This window comes from Psammomys obesus, unplaced genomic scaffold (genome assembly GCF_907164565.1).
Source record: "Psammomys obesus unplaced genomic scaffold, mPsaObe1.curated_primary_1811, whole genome shotgun sequence".
Taxonomy (NCBI): Eukaryota; Metazoa; Chordata; class Mammalia; order Rodentia; family Muridae; genus Psammomys; species Psammomys obesus.
Window position 1 is genome coordinate 7,284,966 of NW_026591086.1, and position 27,997 is coordinate 7,312,962.

Sequence of the window (27,997 nt, forward strand, 5' to 3'; positions counted from 1 at the left end):
ATGGTCCTCAAGGTGACAGAGGTCCTGCATGCTTGAAACATACCACCTTCAGGCAGGCCTGACCATCCCCATGGGCTGAAGGAAGCCAGGGTTGAGGATCACATAAGTTGCAGTAGAGCAAGGTCTCTGGTCTGGTCTGACTACAGTGGCTTCATAGCCAATGAGTATCAGCAGAGACTCAGAGCCTTCCAGACTTACACACACACAGACATTGAGTGAGCAATCATGGGTATGTACACATGCACAGAAACTGAGGCAAAGCCGCTGTGTAGACAGGTGAAGCCAATCCCCATCCTTTAAGACATAATCCACAGACTTCATGAAACTGGCGGGGAATAGGCCTTACTCCTGTGTAATTCCAGAAGTCCCAGAAGAGGGCTAAGGCTTCTAGACAGTGAGTAAGACTGGGGGCATTTAAATGACCATCTCCACCCTCTCTGCCCTCTCTGCATGTCTGGACAGGCTCCAGCTTTTGAACTGGACTCACATGGCTGTTGGTCTTCAGTAGGAAAGTTCCCTATCTTTCGCAGCTTCCCTGCTTTGAGTCAAGTTCTGATTAAGTCTGTCTTCCCTGATAAGGCCCCCCCTTTTTTTTCATTCTCTGTCTCACCACTTCCTGCAGGCTCCCTCTTGCCTCCCTTCTAATGAACAGAATCACCACTTGCATTTGGCTCCTCACCAAGGGGGGCTCCCTGCAGGACTAGACTGTAAAACTCTGTTATGAGCTGTGGAAAATAAAGATTCACTTGTAATCGGTGGGCTTGGAAGGTAGAAACTTCTCTGTAGCTCTAATGCTGGAGGCTCCAGAACTGAGGGGTAGAAAGAGATGGCAGATGGCAAGGTCTAGGAGCCAAGCATAGGAAGGAATGATGAGCTGATGGGGGTCTTGGATGGCATTCCTCGTGGTCCAGGAAAGAGAGGCCCGTGGGAAGCTAACAAGCTGAGCACTTTTAGACTCTGAGCTATGGGGATCTGGCAAGGCCGTGGGGGTGGGAGAGGAAAAGGCGTGGGGCAGTGGCAGCTCGAAGGGTGTGTGTCACTTCTGCCCTCATCAGGACCGTGTGTCCCTCCAGCAACCCTTGGTGCGGCTGAGAGGAGGAGCCCAGGTCGGGGAGGGCCGAGTGGAGGTGCTCAAGAATGGTGAATGGGGAACCGTCTGCGATGACAAGTGGGACCTGGTATCTGCCAGTGTGGTCTGCAGAGAGCTTGGCTTCGGGACTGCTAAAGAGGCTGTCACGGGCTCCAGGCTGGGCCAAGGTAAGGAATGGGGTAGCTAAAGGTAGGAGCTTCTTTTTAGGGGAAAATATGGCCATAGGAACCTAGGCCCAGATGGTAGCCATGAACCCCTCAAGCTCAGCTTTCTCTGCTCCTTTGCTGCAGCGGCTCATCCATTAGGAATCCTGGAACACCCCTGCCCAGAGTGCAAGATCCTTAGAGAAAATAAAATCTCCATTTGATGGATTTGGAACTGCGACCTAAAGAAAGGATGGATGGGCAAAGGGAGATGATAGAACAGCAACTAGTGGACATAGTGGCCCAGGTCTCCAACCTCCCAACCTGTCTTCTCAGCCCCTCCAATGGGAAAGCCAGAATTCCTGGCCCTTCCTCCAGGGGAAGACCTCAGAATCCATCAAGCATGGTTCACCCAGGCCCTGGACACCACAAAAGAACCACCACCTTGCTTTTCCACCCTGGTGCTCCCTTGCCAATATCGGGACACTGAGAGCAGAGAAAGGAAACAGGGCAGCCCTCTCTGACATCATGAGACAGTCATGAGAAAGAAGCTAGTTTTTCATCGAGTGTCCCAACTAAATCATTCGTGTGAGTAAAGAGCAAAAGTATGGGCGGCTTTCAGTGGGGAGACCCTGGGAGCAATTCTGTCTCCTTGACCACAGAGCCGACCGTAACCTCCCCTGGGTGAGCCCAGCAGCCTTGAAAGCCCTGGTCCATCAGGAGCCTTTCTTGAGACCAAACAGCCTTGCTAGGGGCCAGCCCTGAAGAACTGTGCTTGAAGAAAGAAAGTCTTTTGGTCTTTTCTGGGACTCTCTTCATCACTGACCATCAGGGAGGTGGCAATGGCACGGAGGATGGGGCTTGGGCTACAGACAGAGATGGGATGTTGTAGGCCAGTGGTTCTTAACCTGTGGGTTGCAACCCCTAAGGGGAGGTCACATGTCAGATATCCTGCACATATTTACATTATGAATCATAACACTAGCAAAATTATCATCATAAAGTAGCAATGAAAATAATTTTATGGTTGGGGGTCACCATGACATGAGGAACTATTTTAAAGTGTTGCAGCATTAGGGAGCTTGAGAACCACTGTCCTAGGCTGTGAGAGGAAACCCATATTTTTGCACATGGAGTCATCACCCCACGGAAAGGAATCTGGTGAAGTCACTGCAGCCTGAGGAAAGTAACAGCTCCCACTCACCCAGGCCCTGGACACCACACAGTGGTTCCCTCTGCTAGGGCTCCAGCATCCTGGTTGAACTTCACCTCCAGCTCAGCTAAAGAACACAGAACTCACACATCTTAGCAGTGTAGCTCATCTCTCCTAATTCACCTGCTTGACCGTCCTGCAGTGTGCCATGCCCCCAGCAGCCCTGGGCATGAACTGGGAAAAGTCCTGGGGTCATAGACCTGCCCTGTTGGAGAGGAACTCAGTTTCTCTGATCCATCAGGTGAGGGATTTGAGGTTCAGGGAACTCCAATAGTTGGCAGACAGACGAAAGCTCAAGTTTCCTAACCTAAAATTTTGGCTTCCTTTTTCTGACACTGTCTCCCAGCTCGCCCACCCATCTGATCGCGTTTGAACCTTTCTTATGCAGATGTTCCAAGTGTACAATAACAGATAGGTGGTTCGGGACAGCAGCATATTGTGTTACCCAAAGATAGGCTCTGCTATGCCACACAACAACTCACTCTCCTCAGATCCCAGTGAGGAAGTCAGGATCCTCACAGAGAGTTCCCATAGTCCACTCTGTCAGTTGATCCACATGAAAGTCTGTGCCTTCCTAAGATCCATAGGACCAGGGCTGCCCATCCTGGGGCATAAACAAGCAAGCACTAGATGACATGGACATTCCATGTGTTGTGAGTGGGTTCTGTATGACCTAATTCTTTCACCACCCAGAGCAGCCAACGGTTTATAAGTGCCTGAGGAATTTTTGGAAGAAGAGGCCTTGGGTACCTTTGATGTTAGCCTTAAAGGCACCATGGAAGATACATCTGCCTTCTGCCTCACTGGGGAGATGACGATAGTAGTCAGGAAAGAAAAAGTACCACTTTCAAGGTCAGCTCCTGAGTCCTGGCTCTAGCCAATGGAACAAGCAACCACACCCACACCCATGGGTAGTGAAAGGACAGAGATTGAGTCGTCATCCTGGGCTGGCTACATCCTTGTCTGGTGACCTTGAAGAACCTTCTGGTTCCGAGATTCTTCACTGTAAAGCAAGATAGCTGGATAGGTGATGTGTGCAGCTCCCTCTGGCTCTAGTGTCAATGGCATGGGCACCATGGTAGGGCAGGCTCTTCCCTCTGTACTTCAGGGTCCCCAACAGGTCCCAGTTGTCTGCTGACAGACTCACCTTCCCCAACAACTGAACCATGTATGAGGGAAAGGCCAGTGTGCCTCATCTCCTGTTCTTAGAGTCCGTGCCCAGCAGGTGCTGCTCCAGAGATGTCCAGGGAGAGACTGAAGGAGGGAGGGACCCCAGGAAGAAGAGGCATACTCCAGTTAAACAGGTCAACCGAACAGACACTTGATGAAACATTTCAACTCTGTAGACCAGTGCTTTCCAGAAGAAACATAGAACAAGCCACGTATGTAATCTTGAACTTTCTAGTAGCCACTTTAAAAGAACTACAGGTGAAATTAACTCTTAATAGTATATTTTGCTAAACCCAGTATATCCAAACTATTACGATTTCCACGTGTCATTGATAGAAACACTGCTAACAAGATTGCTTACATTTTCATAGTATAGGTTTGTCATCCATCATGTATTTGATGCTTACAGCCATGTCCTTGCCAATGGAACAAGCAACCACACCCACACCCATGGGTAGTGAAAAGACAGAGGTTGAGTCGTCATCCTGGGCTACGTTTTGAGTAGCCACTGGCTCCTGTCTATTGGCACGGCAGTGTTAAAGAAGTGGCTGCAAAAGCCTTTTGTCCACAGTAAGAAGTGCATGTGACAGGCCTGTTGCATGTGCAGCAGGGGATTGCTGTGGTGTTCAAATGAGATAAACTGGGCATTTGGCTCCAATCCACAGTAAATGTCAGCCATGGGTATCTCTCTATCGCCATCTTCATATTTATAGCACAAGCCCTGATCCTATGGTTCTGGCTCCCTTGCGGGGATCTGTATTTTGTCTTAGCCTTTGTGCTTTGGAACTTTGTAATCTTCCGGCGATTTTTCATTAAGTGTTTTTACTAGTTTGTAAAATTCCAAGAGACTGGAAATGTCTTCACTTACAAATTTCTCAAAGCAGAAATTTGACACTCTTCCTTCTGAAAGTCAGTTTGGGGCCTCGGGACACCTAGATGGTGGCTATCTCTAGACCTTCCGCTCTCCTAATAGGGCCCAAAGGCACTCCTGGTCTCCAAGGAACCTGCGACTCTCTCTGTCTTTGTTTCTGACCACATTATGCCATAAGTCTTTGTGTGACTCCTGCCTGCTGAAGCACTGAGAAGTTTTCAGGGCAAATTCTGCCTTATCTTGAGTCCATAACCCATGGCATTCAGGCAAATAGGTCACAGACATACAGTGGTGTCAGCTGCATCTGTGTGGACACTGTGGGAATTTCCTGTTTTGCCAGGCACTGGCTGGGAATATCCAGAAGGAAAATATGGGGTCCCTGCCCTCATGAGGGGAGGAGGGGAGGAATGACATCATCAGAGCACTCAAAATGGGGCTACAAGACACAATGCAACACAGACAGGATTAAAGTGAGGGCCAAAAAGACTTCTCCGGGAAATGAAGGATGGGTGGGTGGCAGTGGGTGGACTGTGAGAGGGTGAGTGAGCCATGCAGCGGGAGAAGCCCTTGGCTCCGTGACAGAATCCCAGATTCCTACGGCTGAGCTGGGAGGCACCTAAGGTTCCTGTGGCTGAGGTGGTAGGAGCCTGAGACCTCTGTGGCTGAGGTGAGAGGCGTGGGCAGAACCGGAACATAAGTGGGAGGCCGTATAGTGCCGGGCCTCCCAGACCATGTGGTCCTAGTGGATCATGGACACTGCTCCCTAAGAGCAGTGAGAAGCCATTGGAGGTGTTTGACATGGATTTAAAACCCCATGGGGGAAGTTATTAGAATAGGGCAGAGAGAGGGATGCTAAAGATCATTTTTTTTTTTCATTTGTATACAGTGTTGGGGAAGTGAGGAGTGGGAACTAAGCATCCAGATTTGGGGAAACGAGTGAGCAGAATTTGATGGGTGGGTTGTCTGGGGTGCCAGAGATGATCTTGAGGTCCCAACAATGTCATGTGTGCTAAGAGGTACCATTTCCTGGTTGGGGGGGGGTATCTGTGGAGAAACAGGATAGGGAAGATGAAAGAGGCAAAACCAGGAGACTCTTCGAAAACTTCACCATGCTTGAAAAGGAGAATGGCAGGCGTGAGCAGAGGGATCTGGGTAGCCTTTCTCTCCGGTCCGAGGCTCACTCTCATCCCAACCCCCGAAGCTTCCTGATGCCATCTCCAGGTTGCCTGCAGCACGTCTCCTGTCTGCCTTTCCAGGTCCTCTTTCCACCCTCACCCATGATGCCCAGTGCCTCAAGGCATAGTTGGGCTTGGCCAACACAGGACACTGATGAGAACTGAAGGTGACCAGAGGAGAAAGGCCTAGGCAGTTCTCACAAGCGCTGTGTTCCTCCATGGAGGGTGACAGCTCTTGTCAGGGGTCTTCTCCTCTCCACGCCTCTCCTAAGTTGGTTATTGGCTCTTCTGTCACTCGCAGGGGTGTATCCAAGCCCCAGGTTCTCGGCTACCTTATGAGATACACTCTTTACACCCTTAAATGTATTTTAAAGAGTCTGCAGGCTACCTGTTTCCTGCAGGGACTTTTACAAGTACAGCCACAATTACTACTTTCAGATTCCTGAATGCACAGAATGTGACAGCTGCAGGCTAAAATAGCACCTTTAGTCTGACTCCTTTATTAAAGAGAAAAACCCAGTGGCCAGGGAGGCGGGGATGAGTTACTGTTCCCATCGATGTGACCAAAGAGAAGCGACTTAAGAAGATGATTTATTTGGTTTTAGGCCAGAGCGTGAGGCGTGAGGCGGCTGGTCACATCGCCTCCATCTGAAGTCAGGAAGGAAACAATGGACCGGAAGGCTGACCTGGCTTTCGAAGCTCAAAGCCCACATTCCCCAGTGACTCCCTCTTTCCAGCAACGCTGTCTCCTAAAGTTTTCACAATCTTTCAAAAACAGCACCACCAGCTGGTGACCAGATATTCAAACGCATGAGCTTGTGGGGAAGATTTTATATTCAAAACCCTAATATTAAGCAATCTGCCCTAAGGTTATGTAGTAGTTTAATAGTGAATTTTATTTACACCTATGGCAAAATATGTACGCCCAGTTCTCTCTTGGGAGCAGGGGCCCGGGTTGGGTGAGTTTTGAACACGGAAGAGGCAGAATCTGCTTTCCAGGGTCTTCCTTGCCTGTTCCAGGAAACTTCCTCCAGGTGGTCTTACAGTACCTATCTTTTTCCCCTTCCCCAGGGATTGGACCCATCCACCTCAATGAGGTCCAATGCACAGGGACCGAGAAGTCCATCATAGACTGCAAACTCAACACGGAGTCTCAAGGCTGCAACCACGAGGAAGATGCTGGTGTACGATGCAACATTCCCATCATGGGCTTCCAGAAAAAGGTGAGGAGGTGGGGTGCCCAGGGGGACCTGTGATGGCGGGGCCCCAAGGGATACAGTGTAAGGCACCCAGGTCACCTCCTCCGAAAGACTCTCTAAGGGGAGAGTGCTCTAAGATGAACTCTCAACTCTGGCTCTGCCACCATCACTGTTGATGTCATTGCCACCCAACATTTCTAACCGTGCCAAATGAGCCCACACGTGGACCGTGCTTGGTATGGCAAATATCTGACCTCTCCCTGCAGACTATCCTTTGCTTTGGGACTAACCATGGCTACGGTGGAAGCTCAGAATTCTCTACAAGGGACTCGAGGTCAGCCATACTCTGACACCTTCGGCATAGGTCCTCTTCAAGGACTCTGAGGTGCCACATGGACAGATGGCATGTCTACAGAGCACTGTGTGAGCACGGCCCAGGCAGCAGTGTGTAAACGGAATTAAGAAGCCAGCAAAATTGCAACTGGAGACAGACTCTGCCCTTCCTGAGGCAGGACTTCAAAAGCTTGCTGCACCATGCACATAGAGAAGAACCCGCCACCTCTTGTCCTTCAGGAAAACTAGCCAATGCTGCAAACACCCAGGATTTCCTACACGATGCTCTCCGCTATACCTTAAAATTGCCAGGTGCTGCGTGACATGTCATAGAGCTAAAATTGTACGCTCATTTAAACAGAAACACCATGGTGACAGATGTTTAGACAGCAGTCCTTGACCTTAACACCAGAACAGCAAGGCACTCCTGAGGTCATTCACTACCCTTAATTGTGCCATGGCAGCTGAGCTGTGCGTTCCCTTGTGGGTGAGCTAGGGTGCGCACATGGGGAGATCTGTCCTCTGGAGCAGTATTCTAAGGGAGCCCTGATAAAATTCGACCCCTGGCCAGCTGGAAGTGCTGAGTCAGTCTCCAGATGGGCCAACACTGAGTGATGTGGCAGATCTCAGCCAAAGAAATGAGGCTTTCCAGAACCTTCTGATGGTCTGAGCCAAGCCAGATGCCTGATTGTGGCAACAGGGGGGCCGAATTCCCACTGCCAGAGCTTTCACCTTTCCAAAGGCCTGAACAGGTTCAAGGCTATCCTGCCTGAGCTCAATCCGGAGGCAGGAGGGTTTATGTTTGCAGTGTTGCCCAGCCAGGCACTGCATGGGGCTCCTAAGTGTGCCAGCAACCATGCTGGGCAGAATCAAAGCGTCTGAGTTTTATCACCCTGGGTTTGCTGCCGCTGACAAGACAAAATGCCGTCACCTTCACCAATGGGATTGGTCTTTTCCTGGTTCTGCAAGGAGAATACAGCCAGGCCAAGCCATTGCCAGGCTCAGTGTCTTCTGGAGCTCCTCTGTTCTGACCTGTTTCCAGCCACCTTCTTATTGTCCTCATGTAACCTCTTTCTGTGCCTGCTACATCCCCAGGGGCTCTTTTCTCCTTATAAAGACATCACCAGGCTGGTTGAATTATAGCATTGCCATATGGTCTTATGTGACCTTAATTGTCCCCTTAGAGGCCACACCTCCAAGCAGAGCAAATAGCATTGGAGCTTATGCCTAAGCATTAGGGAATGGGATCTGGGATGCGGTTTAGGTGGTAGATTGTTTGCTTAGCATGCACAAGACCCTGGGTTATGTTTGTCCAGCTACGCAAAGCTTCATTTCTTCTCAGTGGAAGAAAAGAGCCACATGAGAGAGGCTCTGTGAGTGGTCAGTGGCACCTAGTATCTATGAGTGAGTGACCAAATCCAGCAGAATCCAGATGCTAAACACTTAATTCATGTTACCTCTTAGGAGGCTCTTATATTACCAAGAGTGGTGTCAGGAGGTCTGGACACCAGGGTAAGACCTCACTGAGTTCATGTTGGCATAACTTGACACACAGGGGCCTCTGAAGGATGCTCTGAATCCAAGGATGGCCAGGTAGGACCACCTGGCTTGGAGCTACTGGCAATATGGAGAGAACTCCCCATTCATCCTCACGACCATGTTTCCTGGTATCCACAGGTGCGCCTGAATGGAGGCCGTAATCCCTATGAGGGCCGAGTGGAGGTACTAACAGAGAGGAATGGGTCCCTTGTGTGGGGGACCGTATGCGGCCAGAACTGGGGCATCGTGGAGGCCATGGTGGTCTGCCGGCAGCTAGGCCTGGGCTTTGCCAGCAATGCCTTCCAGGTAAGTGGTCCTACCCTCACAGCCTCGCCCACCCTCCATCCAGCCTGGCCTTCTCCCATTATCAGACAGCTCTTCTCTTCAACTAGCTTTCCCCAGCCATTAAGACGGGACACGATCAAGCAAACCCTGGGCCATCATTCTAGCCAACTCATTGTAGACATCGCTCCCTCCCTGACACCCCCACGGCCTGGAGTAAGTCCTAGCCCAAGTTCAGTTTCCAGCTACAGAAGAAGGGGCTCCAGGTGTGTCCAGCAGTCTGACATTGTGACACAATGTTGTCATCTACAGAGTCCACAACTGGGGTTTTTTTGTTGTTGTTGTTTATTTGTGTGTGTGTGTGTGTGTGTGTTTTGTTTTTTTGTTTTTTTGTTTTTTTTTTTTTTGGTTGCAAAAAACGAGACAGAGAAAACTCATAATGCTTTAAGGAAGTTTGTGAATTTGTTTTTGTTAAGCGGCGTCTGTGGCCATGCTGGCCTCCTTGAGATCTCATGTGGCTCACTGACTGCAGGTTGGACACCTCTGGGCCACTTACTGCTGTCTGTGGACCATTCCAGTCTGCATGGGGGGGGGGGGGTTCTCCCCGGGCCGAGGGCTGAGCCTGAAGTGTCCTGTACAGTGTCTGTAGAGGGAAGCAATTTTGGGGGAGTACCCAGCCCAGGGTCAACACTCCGAATATCTTAGTTTGCTTCTTTGCAGCCCTCTTTGCTATGAGGCTTGGTATCTCTGACTCTTTCTTTTTTTTTTTTACTGAGATGCTAGCAAATCTCCAGGTTGTGTCCTAAAACCTTGTCACATTGGCTGCGCACCTTTTTCCCAGAGCCATTCTAATGACCTAAGACTCAAGAGAGCCTGAAAGCTCACTCTGGTCTTCATTTCTGCTTCTCAGTCCCCAGTCATAGGCAGCTCAGGACTAGATGCCCTAGTTCTACTCAATTCCATTCCTGCATGATGGTCTGAGGCAAAGTACCAACTCCTCTGTGCCCCATGGAACGAAGGATCCATAACCCTCAGTGCTCCGGCTCTGAGCATTTTCATGAAGCAGGGCAAGACTTTGTGGTCCATCTTGTCTGCTAACCTGACTTTATTCCCTGGTCCCAGAGGAAGGAGATTAGCATCCTTGCTGAGCTTGTTAGTCGCCCATGAACTGACATGGCTGAGTCCTGAGCCAGGAATGCTTGTGTTCTCTGTCTGCAGCTCACCATTCTCATATGCAGGAGAGATGTGGCTCCTAACATCTGGGAGCTTAGCCTCCCCCCAGCCTCCACTGTGCACACACACATGCACACGCACACTGATTATCCATGTACCAAATCTGCCGGTTGGCTGATTTTCTTCTGTGACAGTTCATTTCCAAGACACCTGGTCCTCAGCTTAGGGTCTTAAACAGCCACCTAAGACAAGTCCTATCTCTGTTCAGGACACTGAGTTTTTCCTGTGAAGAATTAGAAGGATTTTGGAAGACAGAACCAACAGGATAGATACAGTCATCACTCAGTATCCCTGGGGCATTAGTACAGGACCCCCTCAGATACCAATCTCTGCGATGCTCCAGTCCTCTGGCGTTAGGGTGCAGTGTTCCTTTAGAATCTATATATGCCCTCCCCTGAACTTCCTCATCTTTAGATGGCTTGTCATCTCTAATATAGTGTAAATGCTATGCTTATGGTTTAAAATATTTTTTTTCATTTTTCCATCCAAGGCTGTGAATTAATGGCTATAGAAAACTCAATGAGAGAGGGAAAACTCCCTATCTCTATACTCTATCTAAAACTACCCATCAGTCAGCAGACAGAGCTTTATGTGAGAGAATCAGCTCCCAGTATTTGGGAGGCTTACAAGCCTAAATTGCACAGGGCTGAGGACCCAAAGAACAAGTCAAGTTGTGGATCAAGTCCAAAGGCATTCTGCAGGTAGCATCCTTGTTCACAAACGAACCTTGGTTTTTTTCCTTCTAAGGTTTTCAACTGGATGGCTGGATGAGGCCCATCCTCCATGATGAAATACAATCTGTCTGACTCCAATCAATTAATTTAAATATTACTATTACTTTTAAAAAGCTACTTCACAGAAATATCTAGAATAGTGTTTAAACAAATATCCGGGTATTGTCACTGAGCCAAGTTGACACATAAATAAACCTTGGAGACTTCAGAAGCACAGGAGCTTATGTTTCCTTGCATGCTCATTTACCTGACTCCCCCCTCCCCCATACACACACACACTTCTCTGTTTTCTCTACTGGAAACTTCTTGAAGTGTGTGAGTTTATGCTAACAGTGTTTTGAAGTTCTGTAGCTAGCGAGCAGGGGCCCAGTAAATCTCAGCATCATAAGCTTACGGGCTCTGGTCAGTATTCAATAAAGTGCTTTTTCTAGAATTAAATCCAGAAGTTGAATTGGATAAGATGGCTAATTTTTGGCGCATGTGAATGGGTTTCTCCTCTCCTGCAAACCCAGGATTAGTCATAGAAGCTAACTCATTCCGTAGCCAGCTGATCACATAGCTGGGATAAATGGCTCCCTGTCCTCTGCAGTCTCCGTCTGGAAAATGGAGCCATAAAGCCTTGGGTTTTGCGAAGCCAGAAGTTGACAAGGTGACCTTCGAGTGACTTGTTGTTGTCGTTGATTTCTCCAGGAAACCTGGTACTGGCATGGAAATATCTTTGCTAACAAAGTGGTCATGAGTGGAGTGAAGTGCTCAGGAACGGAGCTCTCCCTGGCACACTGCCGCCATGATGAGGAGGTGGCCTGCCCCGAGGGTGGGGTGCGGTTTGGTGCTGGAGTCGCCTGCTCAGAAAGTAAGAATTTCTAACAGCTCACTCTCTCACTCCTCCCGCCTGGTCTGGTTCTAGGGGAGCCCAGGGAACCATCAGTTACTCTTCCCAAGGCTCTGGGGCATCACGGTGTATGCTGGATCAAACAATACCTACTCCCTAACCACAGACCTGGCTGATGACATGGTAAAGAGGAAACAGGCAAGCGTTAGCTTTAAGAATGTGTATCAGTTACTTTTCTCAGTTTTAGTACCAAATGCCCGACTGAAGCAACTTAAGGAACGGTTTATTTTGGCTAATAATTTGAGGATACAATGGGGGTGGGGGAGGAGTAGGAGGCAGCTGATCACGTTATAGCCACAAGCAGAAAACACGGAGAGATGAATGCTAGAGTTCCCTTCTCCATGCAGTCAGGGGCTCTTGCCCATGGAATGAGGCCTCCTGTGTTTAGGGTTAAGTATTCCCACCTATGGTGGTTTGAATAAGAATGGCCCTCACAGACTCACATATTTGAATACTAGGTAGTGGGCTCGCACTGCCCTACACAGGCCATTAGTCCGTCTTCATCTTTACCTTTCAGCACGTTCTCAGCTGCATTTCCTCTTACATCACCATTATAGTATGTGTCCTCTTGTCCACCTTACTTCTATACTGTATGGATTACGCAAACTCTCATTTGGGATGAGGGCCACATGGGTATTTGATCTTTCTTCCCCCAAGCTAGGCTAATGCTGTCTCCACTTCCACTCTCCTGCTCCGTTTCCATCATTCCTATTGCACTTGAACCCAAGACATCCATATCTGTTACTAGAATATTTGGCAGCTCCATGTCTGCCTAGTTTCCCTCTAGGCTACCAAGCTGAGTGTAAACTATGTGTAGTTACCTATCCTGAGTTGAAGGGAAGCTAACCTTTCCCCCAGAAGGAAAAAACCATGATGGACAACTCCTTGCTCAGTTCATCTCAGAGCAGCTAGGAAACCAGGTCCTCAGTGCTCACGAGGGAATCAACATCTCGGAAGAGTCACAGCGCAGTGCTGGGACAGTTTGGGCACTGAGCACTGTCACACCTGTCATGCCTTTGCAGGGAAGTATTTGCCAGCTGATCAAGTCTCCTGATGGATGTCTTCCCCTCGCTGCCCACAACCACCTGGCTGCCCTCCTTACCTACCCTATGTTGCACACCTTATTAAGTCAAGTGGATTTTCTCAACAGAGGCTGCCAGCTCCAGTAAATGGCAGTGAGCTTGGGGTTCACTGAGACGCAGAGATGGGGGGCAAGGTCACCAGTACTGCTGTGGACACTATGCTAGGCTCTCAAGAACTTGCAGGAGGAGTATAGGGCTAGCTGGGAATTAAGCTGGAAATGTTCCCATGTGCATGGCCAAGAAAGTCTTCCCTGGGGAAATTAGTTTTAAATTTTTTCTCTGTGAAATTGGGGAAGCGAAACTCCAGACCATGCTCTCTTGAGACATTCACCTGTGCTCTAGTTTCCTTCCTGTGACTGGGATTAATATCCTGATGAAAAGTAACACTGAATAAAAGTGTTTATTTGGCTCCTAATTCCAGTATATACACTGGAAATCAAGGCAGGAACTTAAAGTGTCACATCCATGGTCAAGAGCAGAAAGAGACAAATGTACGCATGCTGCCTTGCTTACCTGCTTTCTGCCAACCCTTTCTACTCTCATACAGCCCTACCCAGAGAATGGTACTGCCTATCATGGGCTGGACCAATTAACAATAGATAATACCTAACAGACACGCTCATTGGCCAATCTGACCTAGGGAATCCCTCAGCTGAGACTCCCTTCTCAGGTGATTCTAGGTTCTGTCAAGCTGATAATTAAAACCAACCAGAAAACTGGATTTCTGCCTCTGTTGGAAATCAGTCCTAGAGGACCAGTATTCTTAAACCTTTCCACCTCGAGACCCCTGAGACATTTCCACATGACTTTAACTACAGGCGTCTACAAAACCGGCACACAAATCAAACATTTGCTGATTATGAGTCACGCATTTATTTTACAACAGTTCTTTTGTATGAGTATAACGTTACGATTTATAAAGGATAAAGTCAAGTTTGCATAGTTAGGGTTTCTATTACTGTGACCAAAAGCAATTTGGGAAGGAAAGGGTTTATTTCACTTAAAAGTTTCCATCCATCACCGAGAAAAGGAAACCAGACCAGAAACTCAGGGCAGGGACCTAGAGGCAAGAAATAAAGCAGAGGCCATGGAGGGGTGCTGCTTACTGGCTTGCTCCTCATGCCTTGCCCAACCTGCTTTCTTATAGAACCCAGGACCACCAGCCCAGGGAGGACACCACTCACAATGAACCTGCCCCCCCACATCAATTATCAGTCAAGAAAATGCACCTGTCACAGGCTTACCCACAGGCCAATTTGGTGGACATTCCCGCTTCCAAAATAACTAGTTTAATATAAAAACTAGCAAGCACAGATACTAATCAGATGGGTATACTTTTTATTTTTGGGTAAAGAAATAAACCTTGATGAATGAGAGTTGATTAGCACCTTGATATTATAATTGTTGATGCTAAGAACACTATTTGCATAAATACACAAAAAAACAGAAGTATGTTTAGGGTCATCTCAAAGGTGATTGGAAATCAGTCCTAATCCCAAACCAAGGTTCTTTTAGCATTTTTAAAAATGAAATTCAAGCCAGCATCTCAAGCAACACTTTTTGAAATGGAACGTTCCTAGCACAACACAAGTAAAGATATGATGATGTGACGTTTACTTACAAAAGAATGGTGGGAGAAAAAAATATTAAAAGCCTTTATTTCCTAGAATTCAACCATGTTTCTACAACAACAGAAAACTCTTGCGTACAGTAAAAGCACCGTAACTCATAACATATGGAAATCCTGAAAATAAGCCGAGGCGTTTCAGGCAGTGTGCACTGGTTCTGCATATGTGACGTCTACAATGCCGTGTCTTGAGAACCAAGGCTGTGGTGAAGTCACACAGGGCAACACAGCCAGGCACTGCTAGAAATGCCTCAGCCTCTTTGTGCATCTGATTTTTAAAATTAATTTCCAGCCATTGTATATCCAGAAATCTTTTATTGTTCCAAAAAATTTTAACCCCCTTCCCATATTCACTTACACAGCTTTAGATGGAGATCTCCACCCACAGCTCATAACGCTGGGCCTAGGATATTGCTGTGAATTGTTCAAAGAGGCTTTCCCTCCCCACGACAGCCTGGACAGCCTCCTTTCCACACAAGCGCCATGCTATGCGGTGATGAAAGGAAATAGGAGTCTTGAACTCATGCAGCTCTTTCTCCTGGGAATTTCTCTGTCAGACCTTCATCTCTGCTAGAGATACATTCTAAAGAAAACACACACACACACACACATACACACACACACACACACACACACACACACAATTTAGGTACAGACTGACTATAGAATATTGATCATAGACCTGTCTTTAATTGAAAAATTCCAAGCATCCACGGTGTAGCAACCCTAAAAGATAGAAGCGGGTGGTGAATTAAATGTCACAGAACCATAAAACAAATGTTGCGATGTTGAGATATCAACAGGAAAGGTGTGTTTTAAGGGGGATGGCATTGGCAGACCATAAATCCACAGGCACACAGGAAGAGATAGACTCACACCAAGGGTGTGCAGAGTCTTCGTCCATTTGTTGTTTTTCTGCTTTTCATTATGGAAAGTCTGAGGGGCTTGAAAAGCCAGAGAATGACCTAAGGACCCCTCCGGTGTTCAACGCCCATATATGTGCCAGCATTTTGCCCACCATACTGGTAACTGAAGGGGAGTGTTCAGAAGACTTCTGGGAAATGAAGAAAGTATAACTGGGGGTGACAGGAAGGTAACATGGAGGAGCCCTAGGCCAGCTCCTGAAGAACATATAGAAGGATGGCACTTTTCTCAGGGGTACCCTCCGAAGGGGTTTCCTGTCTGTGACCCACATCTATCTTCCCCAGCTGCCCCTGACCTGGTGCTTAATGCCGAGATTGTACAACAGACAGCCTACCTGGAGGACAGGCCCATGGCCCTGCTGCAGTGTGCCATGGAGGAGAACTGCCTCTCGGCCTCCGCAGTCCACACCAACCCCACCACAGGCTACCGTCGCCTTCTGCGGTTCTCCTCCCAGATCCACAACAATGGCCAGTCTGATTTCCGCCCCAAGAATGGCCGCCACGCGTGGATTTGGCATGACTGCCACAGGTAGGCCATGCATACCCCCTTTGGTCAGTCAGATATCCAGCCTGAGGTACCTCAGCACCCAGACCAGGAGTCTAGAGTCAGCTCAAGTTGGTTTTGAGCCATGATCTAAGCAGAAAAGTAATCTGCACCTCTGGAAGCCATTCTCCACTCCCAGCTCACTGCCGGTCCCCTTTTTTCTGCTAAATCCCTGCCTCTAGGCTCCAGTGTTTTTGACCCTAGGAGACATGCTGATCTGAGCGCCAGTGCCCTCCGGGGACCTTCAGTCAGCAGCTTCCAAGTGCATGCACAATACGTTTGTGTCCTACTGGGAACTTTCGGGTCTGCAGCCTTGGGCCCCGAGTCCATATAGAAATACGATGAGATCTCTTTTTTCAATTAAAAACTCAAAGTTAGCTTACAAAGTAATGGGTTCCGTTATGGCATTTGCATTCACATGGTCGTATTTTTAATGATTCCTCTTCTCCAGCGCCATTTCAAATCTCCTCCTTTCTCCCCTGGTCCTCCTTACTCAGTATTTTTAGTATCTGTAGGAAGACAGGAGTTATGGAGCTAGGAGCCCCAGGACTCAGAGTCAGAGACCAGCTAATATAGGCCTGCTAGTGGCCTGACATTAGGCCAAGTGGGCCACATTGACCGGGACTTCTGGGCATCCTTCCAGCTCATCTCTGGCTGTGATCCAGGTGCTACAAAGACTGGACCAGGAAAGGAGAACAGAGGGAAAGCCTCCAGCCAGTCCCACCAGGGCCTGTGGAAGCTACTTGGATCTCCTCCCCTCCTATTTTCCCTTTGCTCCTCTTGACTTGCAATCGAATTCAGACCCTGCTGCCACTGCTCGCACACCTCTCTTTCTCAGTCTCGGCAGGTAGAGGACACTGCGTGCACACTGTCGGAAAAGAGGCTGCCATTCCTTCTGCCAGGAATCCCCCTTCTAGAGGTCCACAAACTTTCAGTAGATTCTGTTCTCTGGGCTCAAATATTCCATCCGTGACCGGAAATGTTTGCAGTAGATCCCAGCCTTTCAAAGTGAGGCCCTCGGGCTGGTATGTCTACCGTCACCACGAGATCTTGGGCATACGGAGTGCCAGCCCTGGCTGCAGATGAACCCGTCTGGGTTTCAGTAGGACCCCCACAGGTCTGCGTTCACATGAGAGCCCGGGATGTTCCATTTAGGCTTCCATCCAGCTCTAGTGCAGCAATGACATCAGAGGCAGATGCAGTCACATGTGGCCATTCCAGGTACCAGGTCACTGAACTCGATAAAACTGCCCAAGACAACATAAGAAGTTACAGTTCAGAGGTCTCAGCCTGGCCCATCTGCTCTAACGCGTGCTGCTTCTCCTGTTAGCTCTTCCAGACTTTCACCAGACGCCTCCAAAGGTTTTCTTTCTTTTTCATGTTAAAATTATGATCCACTCACATTTAAATCAGTCTGAGGGTAGAGTTGTACAGCCTATCCCAAAATAACAAAACAAAATACTTTGATCCCATTTAAGCTTCTGGTTTTCCTTTGAAATGACTGGCTGTTGCAAATACCCGAAGGCCCAAGGCCCACTTTGTCTTCGCCAAGGTATAAAGCGGAGTACAATTAAAGTCCTGACAGTCTCAGTGCCTGGTCTCTCTTAGACACCATGTGGTGGGAAGCCAGGACAGGAGGGGGCTGATGCTGCCTATGGGTCTATAAGTGGAAGGTAATTACATCCCAGCCTTGCATATGGTGGCCCACCCAAGATTACACGGTAGAAGCCTCCAAGTGCCATATGCTTACCCTCAGAGCCATCCATGTCTGCTCTAAGAATAGTCTTACGGTGACATCATGGCAGCGTTGTGATCTGGAACCCCAGGGATTCTGACACCTCCTCCCCGGGCCCCTCAAACTGGTCTCTTTTTTCCTTTGACCACAAAATGTTCCCATCAATGGTTTGGGAGAGGGGGTGGAGAAGAACATGGGCTAAGCATATGTCCCTTCAGGCATCCCTGGTTTCTTGCCAATTGGACATAGGGGGGAACACCCCCAAGGCTGCTCCCTCAGATGTATTGTGCTTTTGGTCAGTGACCTTGATATAGTCCCTCTTCTGTCCTTGTGCCCAGGGACTGGCCTCATATCTTATTAAATAATATAGCATGCTACAGTCTTGATGAGAGTCAGACAGTGTAAGCACATTCACATAATATATATATTATGACAGGAAGATCCAAGGAACATCATGAGACCCAAATCACACAAACAAACAAACACACACACACACAGAGAGAGAGAGAGAGAGAGAGAGAGACAGAGAGACAGAGAGACAGAGAGACAGAGAGGCTACAGAGCTCCAGGTGGCTTCTGTAGGCTCACTGGTTTTGTTTTTGTTGCATTTCCTGGGACTGTGCTGACTCTGGATTCCCTATCTAGCCTAAGCTGTCTGTGAACTAATCCTCCTGCCCCCAGTCCCAAAGTTCTGGAGTTTCAGACATGAAATACTCTGCCTAGTACTCTCCAGGGAAGACCTTCCAGGGAAGCTGACTTTAGCTCTGTTGGGTCTCTTGCTGAGGCTCCTGAGAGCTGGCCTGACCCTTCCTCAACTCAAGAAACTTGTTTCTGAAAGAATTAATATTCCATTCTGGCAGGTCTATAGACATTCTGAAGCCATGAGTGGACCCAAGCAGGAAAGCCCTGGCTCAGATGTGAGCGAACGGGGAAATTGCCACTCAAATCTTAATTAATGCTACATTAAGGAGCAGAGCTATGCTCCTGAAGACATTAAGCTAAAACGCAAAGATTAGTGCTTTTGAAGTTTTACGCTATCTGGACACAGAGGAATGGCATCAGTAATGTCCTCTTAGATGTACTGATTGTGCCCTTGGTTGACCCCAGAGCCCTCGATGCGGTCAGCTGTATCCCAGGTCCACCTAGTCGCCCCATTGCAGGGTCAGAATCCACAGGCTCGATGAGGCGTCTGAACCAGTTAGAGGCCACTCATCTCGCCACTGAGTCGACCTGACACATGTCAATGGCAAGCGAGATCCCAAAGAAGGACCCTTCTCTCTTATGGCAGTCCCTGCTAGGACTGGTTTATAGTGTACAGTGTATCAAAACATGTACAGTTTCCCCTGAACGTGCTATGTCTGCCTCCCATCTACATTTTCATCCAGCATAACATATTTCCAAAGAAGTGTCGGGTCTCAGGACACAGAGCCCTGGAGTCCCAAACAGTAAAGGCCAACTTTCATTTTATCTAGATTACCAGGACTTCAAAAGTTGTACATGGGAGTCCATGCCTGTAATTCCAGCATTCAGTAGTCAGGGTAATGAATTTGGGGCCACATAATGAGTTCAAGGCCAACTTGAATTAGTCTGTCTCTGTCTCAAGGAAAACAAGGGCTGGTGAGATAGCTGGTGGCAGAGTACTGTGTTCCTAGCAGCACAGGTGGCAAAGTCAAACAAGCAAATAAAAGAATTCTATCAAGCACCAGGCCACACTCTTCTTTTTAGTATTCTGAGATATCTTCCCAAGCCTGCAATTTTGAATGCCCACTCAGAGCTCAGGCTATCCTTAGACTCTGGGCTGATAAGGGCGCCACTGTGATGCCAGACTTTTTTTTTTCCCTCTTGCCTTCCCAGCACCCATCAGTGTCTCCTGCGTGGAAGCCTGTGGGAGATTAGATGGCTCCCATTTCTACCTCAGACCAGCTAGGAGGGACATGTGGCCTCTAAGGGTGTCTGAGAGATAAAACAGACACACTCCAGGACTCTTCCAGGTCAGCAAAAAGCAGGGGCCACGAAGCCTATGGTTTCCTCCCAGTACCAATTCCCAGGAGGAAAACTGAAACTGGAGAAGATTAAAATCCAGACTGAAGGAGGTCTGGCTGCAGGAGGCTGCTTCACAACAGGCCGTCTGTGGCTCCATCTGAATTCTGTTTAGACAACGGAACATAAACGTATTTCCCTGCAATCTTTCCAGCCGCTCGGCAAGTCACATAAGCCCCTCTCTGAGGAAGCAGACACTTTTCATTCCGTGAGTCAGACCTCATGTCTCATCCGCTCCCTGCAGGGAGCCAAAATAGACTCCCTCAAAGTCATCATTTCATCTGCTACAAAATGCTCCTTGTAAGGGTTGTCCACTGGCCCTGGCTCAGTACCATTTTACCCAGAAATATGAATGACCTGGGGAAGCCCAACTTAGCAATTTCTGACGTTATTTATATAGCACAGACAAACACAGGAGGTAGAAAAGAGCTTCTAGTTTCCTCTCTGGAAACCCTTTCCATCGCCCTCTTCTTTTCTCCACACATGGTAGAGGAATCTCCAGACTAATACGCCAATAGTCAGGCTGGGTAACAGGACCCTAGGAGCCTTGAATACTGTAGCAATGACTGTAGATGGGGGGAGCCATCTTCCAATGCCCAAAACTGAGAATGAGAGAGAACGTTCTTTGCTGCAGCCTCATTTGGGCTCTTTTATGTCTCTGGCCTTTTATTTATTTTTCTGCACAGGGTCTCGTGTACCTGGGTTGGCCTCAAACTCACTTATGCAACTGGGGATGACCATGAACTTCTGATCCTCTTGCTTTCACCTCCCCAGTGTTAAGTTCACAAGCCACCATGCCTGGTTTACGTGGTACTGGGATCGAACCAAAGGCTTCCTGCATGGTAGGCAAACATTTTAGCAACTGAGCTTCATGGCCAGATCTCTGTCATTTATCTCATTTGGTCACCCCAGAAGTTGGCAATGATCTTGCTTTACCAACAAGGAAACAGGCTAGGCATAAATAAAGCCAGAGCTTCTGCCCCCACAGCGCCTTGGTCCTAAGAGACTTCCGTTAATAAACGTCCCTGCAATGGGTGAAGATAAGTGTGTTAGAATAGTTTCACGTATGACACACATAAACACACACACACACACACACACACACACACACACACACACACACGGCAGGTAGAGATGAGGCTAAAGCCAGCCTCATATTGTTTGTCCTGGGTAAAATGGAGAATTCTGGAAACCCCTCAGCTCCCTTCAGTAGCACTGTTCCCTGGTTATTCCTGAACCAGATGTGTCACTCTTCGAGACATCTGTCCTCAGTTTCTCTCAAGTGACGGCAGGGACCATGGTAAACAAACAGTCAGCAAGGGAACTGCACCCGCCTTGTACAAGTGCCGCCTCAGCTAGCTCCCTTCCGCAAGGAACCCCAGAGATGTGCTATCTATCCTGAGCTGCTTCGGAGAACCACACAGTCTCCATCCCAGAAACCTTCTAGTCCTTATCCTTCCCTTTTCTGTTCCATTTGCTCAATTTGAGGAGCATGGGTTGGCTGCTCCCTTCCCGGGGCTCTCAGGCCAAGCCCAGGCCTCCTCTCCCAAGTCCAGAGTGCACACATCGCTAGGGTACATGTGTACCCTTCTCTGAGCACACACCCTATTTTTTAGTGACTCTTGTTTCCCTGTGGTAGCTACCCCATCCCTCTCCCTTTTCCTTCCTTCTTTTTATACCCGTATTTTTAAAAATGTGATCTTAAAAATTAGCCTGTTATAATAGTTTTGTGCTGGTAAAAAAAAAAAAAAATTATAACTGAGGAAAGGTTTGTTTAGCTTAACGGCGGGAAGGTTCAAAGCCACGGTGTCCATGGACAACAGCTGGCAGCACATCTGTGTGGGAGCACGCGTAAGGACAAGCACACCTGAGGCCAGGAAACAGAGAAAGAAAGGAAGAGGCTATGTTCCCAGTCACCTAAGACTCTCCTTCAAATAGTCCATAGCGTCCCAATATCACCCCCCCAACCCCCAGAAAAGAAGCTTTTAATACACAGGCACTTGTCAGACCTACAGCAAATCTGGAGAAAGATTCCATGTGGGAGTGGGCTGAGAGCCAGTGTTGGGCTGATGGAATGCCAGACTCACTCTCACCACAACACTCCTTGAATTAAGTTACATCGTTCTGACTCCTGATGAGCGAGCGGATCGATGTTCCTATCTTTGCTTTGGCCTTCCCTTCTCTCATTTTCTTCTTCATTCCTCTCGCTGCCATCCTCGGCCCCTGTTGCCTTGAGGGTCTCCCAGAGGCAAACCACCAGCCAGCAAGCTGCTTACAGGCAGCCGTGGTTCCAGACACTGATGTTGGGCCCTGTTTCCGGTTTCCAGGCACTACCACAGCATGGAAGTATTCACTTACTATGACCTGCTCAGCCTCAATGGCACCAAGGTGGCTGAGGGCCACAAGGCCAGCTTCTGCCTGGAGGACACGGAGTGTGAGGGAGGTATGTTGGTATGTTTGAAGGGGAGGGTTGGGGCTTCACAGACCTCTGAACACTCCGGCATTGAGCAAAGTCCATCTGGATGGGGGCCAGGCATCTCTCTATGTTATTCTGGCCACTGCCTGATGTCCATGTGGCCTCCCTCCCCTAACTCTTGAAGCCTTCTTTGGCTACAGATTGGAGCTGGGAAAAGTGGTTCTAAAGTGATCTGTCCCCCAGAGCGGTTCTCACTGGCAGAGAGAGGGCTGCTTTCCAGGTGGGGTCTGATCACCTGGGCCTGACCCCCATGCCTCTCCCTGCCTGCCTGCCACAGACGGTTCTTCCTGGAAGTCCCAATACTGACTTCTTCTCCCCTATCAGGCTATAGAGCCCTGTGATGTTCCCAGCTTCTCTCCCTGACTCCACGCACATTATCGTTCTGCTTCTACCTGGGTAGGCCATCATCACACCTTACTGTGATTGCCTAACTTGCCACTCTGACACATCAAGGACCCTTTCAGGACAGACATCTGTCGCCTCCCTATCACCCACATGAGGCATGCCCCATGAAATCACAGCAAAGAGGTTTTGAATGCCCGCTGTATGCAGACAATCTATGAGGTACCAAGAGAACAGATCAGGTACGAGCCCAGTGTCTGGTTGCCAATGAAAGATTCTGGTTACAGAAGAAAGATGAGGCGACCTCATGTTAGGCTAAATGGTAAACACTAGAGATGCCTCAGATCATCACAACACTCATCCCTACACAAGGCTGAGGACTTCACAGGAATGCCAGCACAGTCCAGATTGGTCAGGGAGCACTTTAAGGAGGAGAGGACCTTGAGCTAGTCTTGGAGGGAACATTGACACGTCAATAGGGAATGGAGTGAGTGGGTTCTGCTGAAATGAGAAGGTATCGGAAACCCACGTGGGAAGGATGGGACAGAACAAGGCGGGAGCCTTGGGGGTTAGAAGAGAGGAGGCGGGGACTGTAGCTGCATGGCGATGCTCTTCTCTGCTCACCCATAGACATTCAGAAAAGTTACGAGTGCGCCAACTTCGGAGAGCAAGGCATCACCATGGGCTGCTGGGACATGTACCGCCATGACATCGACTGCCAGTGGGTAGACATCACCGATGTGCCCCCTGGAGACTACCTGTTCCAGGTAAGGTGGGCAGAACTCAGGGCTGCTGGAGGAGGAGAAGCAATCTCATCTAGCCTCCTTCCTGTGGGTCCCCAGAAACAAGATTCATGAGACCTCCAGGGTGCCACACTTAGAGGCCATCCTGTCTGTCAAGCAATGTGCAAGAGGCACCTGAGTCTGAGGCACCTGAGGATACTGAGTCTGCCGGGCATGATGGGAACCCATGGTAGACCCCAAGATGTAGAGACAGTTATAAATAATTCAGTTAACCTCAGGAGCTTGATATCAAAACATAGCTGTAAGCAGATTTAGACTGAATCAGGAGTTGATTCCATGGACTCTGAAGCAACCCACATCTCTGGCTTCCCAGTCAGTCACCATTCTGACTTCCCTCAGTTTCCTCGTTTTGCTTTGATCTGTTGTAGTGACACCGAAAGCAATTGCATCATCCTGTGACCTTGTGATTTTTCTTTCCTCGGTCTGCAAAAGGGCCATTCTCCATGCACATAAATCCATCTGTAAGACTAGAAAGTCAAACTAAGGACAACCTGGCCAGGAGACTGTTTTGTGAGGGCATCCAACTGGCCTGGCCAGAGGAAGAGCCAGGGAGCCCTGGCTTCCACCTCCCTGCAGACAGTGGTGGCCATGTGGCAAGAGAGACACACTGTATCCCAGTTTCCTCCTGGCACATGGCTGCATTCCTGCCTCCAGAGGCTTCTTCTCCACACATCGCGCTTCCCGCTTGCCCTGTTGGATGGCAAAGCGTGTGACCAGAAATGGGTTGCTCTGCCTTGAAAGCATTCCCAGTGGGGCATCCAGCCAGCCCACAGTCTAGCCCACAGTCCCTACTGCTTGACACTCCTCCTGAAGAGCCGACACCTGCAGAGAAGTAGCCACGGGGTGCTTTGAAAGGGCTCCTGGGCACCATCAGCTCTGAAAAGCAGACAGTCAAGCGCTTTCCAGCCCCAAGCCAAGCCCAGAACCACAGCTGGCTCAGGAGCAGAGCTCTCTTACTGAACAAATGGCTTTCCACGGCTGTGGACATGTATGTGGTGCCTGGTGGCTCTTGTTGGCAGCCTGCTGTCACTGGGCAGGTGAACGCATATCATCATAACCACTGAAAGTGCTTAAAGGTCTCTGATAACCCAGGCTGGCCTTTGCCCAGGCAGTGCATTGACCCATTGACTTTCCCAGTGAAGGGACAATGTCAGTATCCTCATGTCACAGCCAGGCAAATGGAGGCCACAAGTCTCTGTGTGGTGTTCTTGTCCCCTCAGCTGTACAATCAGCAGACAGGTGGACCTGGGGATGCCAGTGCTATGAATGCCCTGGACTGAAAGTCAACAGGACACAAGAACTAGCCCCTGTGGCAGACTCTAAGGACTAAAGAGGACCCCAAAAGGAGGGAGTGGCCAGGGGGTTCACAGACTCAGAGGCAGGAATGGATGGGTGTCTGCTGGTCCTTGCTTTGTCCCCTCCAGATACAGAGACTTCAATCCACTTCCCCCTATGCTCCTAAGCTTTGGAATCTTGGACTCGAGTGTGGGGAGGACTGCGACAGTCATACAGTTTACCCCCGCCTGTCCCTGCGTGGGCCACACCCACCCTGAGGACCTGCCTTGAGCCCAGGTTGTAATCTGATGTGCTAGGATAGACAGGGAGCTGCCTGGACCTCAGCGTGGGAGGTGCTGTTTACCCCATGTTAAATGGGTGGGGTTGCGGAGACAAGTGGGATTTGGGGAGAAGAGAGATCAAAGCAAAATCAGGCCACCCCAGAGAAGGGACATTTAACTGTTTGTCTGGATGGACAGTGCCCCATGGCCTGAAAAGGTTGTGGTTAGCGAGCTAGGCACAGGCTTGCCAGAGTGGCCCCTACCAGGCCAGGATGTAGCATCAGACCCACAGCCTCTCTTAGGGAAGACCCAGCCATCCCGTTAGGGACACCCAGCCCTGGAGTGGAGGATGGCCAGCAACAGAGTCACAGCATCCTCCGACTTGACTCCCTACAGGTTGTCATTAACCCTAACTACGAGGTGCCAGAGTCAGATTTCTCTAACAACATCATGAAGTGCAGGAGCCGCTACGACGGCTACCGCATCTGGATGTACAACTGTCACGTCGGTAAGTTTCTTCAGCAGCCCCTCCCTCCTTAAGAGGCTAGGACACAAGACACAGCTGCCCTACTTTCTCCGGGAACCAGAGGCAAGCTCATCTGGGAGAAGCTGGGAGTGGAGCCCACGTCAAATTCCTAGCTCAGAAAGCAAGCCAGAGATGCATGAAGGCCTGAGTGGGGACCGGGTGTTCCAGCCAGCCCTTGCCAAGGGGAGAGGGTGCTGCAGAACTGGATGGCCTAGCACGAGCAGACCCCCAGGCCTCCCTACCGGCTGGAGCTCATGTGACCACAACTATGTGGGCATCAGCAGTTCTTGAGCTCTGTGGAGCAAACCACTCTCCTGCCTCATCTCTAACAAAGTGGTTTATTCCTGGGGCGACAAGGAGAGCAGTTTTTGTCCCTGTCGGCATCATGATGGGCCTCACCCCTGGTGGCAGTAAGAATTGAAGACACTGGGTCTATTTAAACACCCTCTGGAGTTTGGCACGGTACCTGCTGAATGCCTGCCACAGCACTCGCTTGGGGGAGTGCGCAGAGGGGACACAGCTGAGCGTGTACTTAATTCTGTGCCCTTGACCCCTGCTTTCCAGGTGGAGCCTTCAGTGAGGAGACAGAACAAAAGTTTGAACACTTCAGTGGACTTCTAAATAATCAGCTCTCTGTGCAGTAAAGACGACCCCGGGCCAGGCATGATGGCTCATGCCTGTAATCCCTGCACTTGGGCTGAGGCAGGAGGATTGCCACCAGATTTCCACTCTGGAAATTAAACCAAGCTTCTGTTTCCAAAATGAAGAGAGAGAGAGAAAGAAAAAGAAAAAAAAGAAGAAAAATGACTTAATGGTCACCTACTGAGACACTCTAGTGTCTTGGGGGTAGATGGGGGGGTACCAATTGCCACCTCCCTGCTAGCCATATCCATCTGAGAAGAAAGGTGCTCGTTCATTCATTCAGCAGGCGCTGCCGCCTGTCCCTGCCCTGAGGCCTCAGGGGCAGGGGTTCTGGCACACGGCTATGGGAACTGGAGGGCAAGCCATGAGCAGCTTACCCCATCCAAGCTTTGGCATCTCCTAAGTGTGACATCACCACGCTCTGCACAGATGGGCCATTTTCTTCTGGAGATGTGGCAGGTGTGAACTTAGCAACTGCAGAGGTGGTCAAGCTAAATTCCATTTTCCCCCTTCTTAGGTCATTTCTGGAAAACTTGAATATCAAGACCTCTGTACTAAGTATTTTTTTTTTCCTCATTGTACAAACACAATTCTTGACAAAATCAACTTGAAGAAGGAAGGCTTTATTTGGGCTCTTGGTTTGAAGACCCAGCCCGTCATGCGTGGCAAAGAAGGCATTGCAGCAGGAGCATTGAAGCATCTGGTTTCAGGCTCACTAAACAGCTGATGATGACCTTGAACTTCTGATCCTCCTGCTTCCACCTCCAGAGTGCTAGGGATCAAACCCAGGACTTCACACATGTAAGGCAACGCACCCTTTAACAGTTAACAGCTGCTTTCTCAGCTCTCACTGTTCTCGGCTGCTGTAAACTTGTACGTGTTCTTTTCTTTACCAAACTGCACATTTTTTCCGTATCTTTCTGCTCCACTTGCTCACTCATTTTTACTTGGGCCTGAATAAGAGCAGTGAAGTGGAACTGTACCACAGCCTGAATGCCATTCCTGTCTTAAAATGTCCTCCACCAAACAAATTAGTTCATCATTCTTGAGTTACGACTCACTCGAGTGCTCAGAACCAGGCACGATGCAGCTGGATCCTGGCCAGGGTGTGACGTGATTGGCTTTTAGCTCAGTTCTAGATAGCCCTTGAAACCTCAGGTACCAGGCCTCCACTGTCCACATTCCTCTAGGCATTCTGGGCCTTCCAAACTCCCACCAGAATACCCCATTCAGCTCTGTTCTCAGCACTCTAGGGCTTTTCAGGCCCGAAGTTCCAAGCTCGAGAATGCTACAGCCATGCTTATCACCCCCTCACAGTATAAATCTGCATTCATTGTTCTCATTACTATTACAACATACTTGACAAAAACAAAGTACAAATCTGTATTAGTTAACTTTTCTCATTACTATCTCAATATACTTGACAAAAGCAACTCAAGGGAAGGTTAGTGTGGGCTTACAGTTCAAGAGTGCAGCCTACCATACTGGGAAATGTGTGGTGCCGGGTGCAGGAGGCAGCTGGTCATATTGTATCCCATCAGGAGGCAGAATTATGAATGCTGGTGCTCCACTCGCTTTCACCTTCGTAGTCAGCCTACATCCCCAGCCCGTGGAATGGTGCTACTGCTGTGTTGGGGGTGCCTTCCTTCTATTAAACCTCTTCTGGAAGCACCCCCATAATCCACCTACAGGTGTTGTTTCCATAGTGGTTCTAGAACCCACCTAGGTGACCATCAAGGTTATCTTTAACAATCTCTTAAACTGACTTCTGTATTCCGTGCAACAATAACCACAATTTAAAGAACAATAAAGCCATACATTCCAAGA

At 49.0% G+C, this 27,997-nt stretch overlaps 1 protein-coding gene across 1 annotated transcript; it reads left to right on the plus strand.

Moving 5' to 3' along the window:
- On the plus strand, nt 1-27,997 carry Loxl2 (lysyl oxidase like 2). The gene is made up of 10 exons (XM_055609861.1): nt 1-12; nt 1,056-1,257; nt 6,734-6,885; nt 8,872-9,039; nt 11,673-11,835; nt 15,792-16,035; nt 22,153-22,268; nt 23,274-23,410; nt 25,399-25,510; nt 26,093-27,997. The coding sequence occupies exons 1-10, from the start codon at nt 1-3 to the stop codon at nt 26,170-26,172; spliced, it is 1,386 nt and encodes a 461-aa protein (XP_055465836.1). The 3' UTR covers nt 26,173-27,997.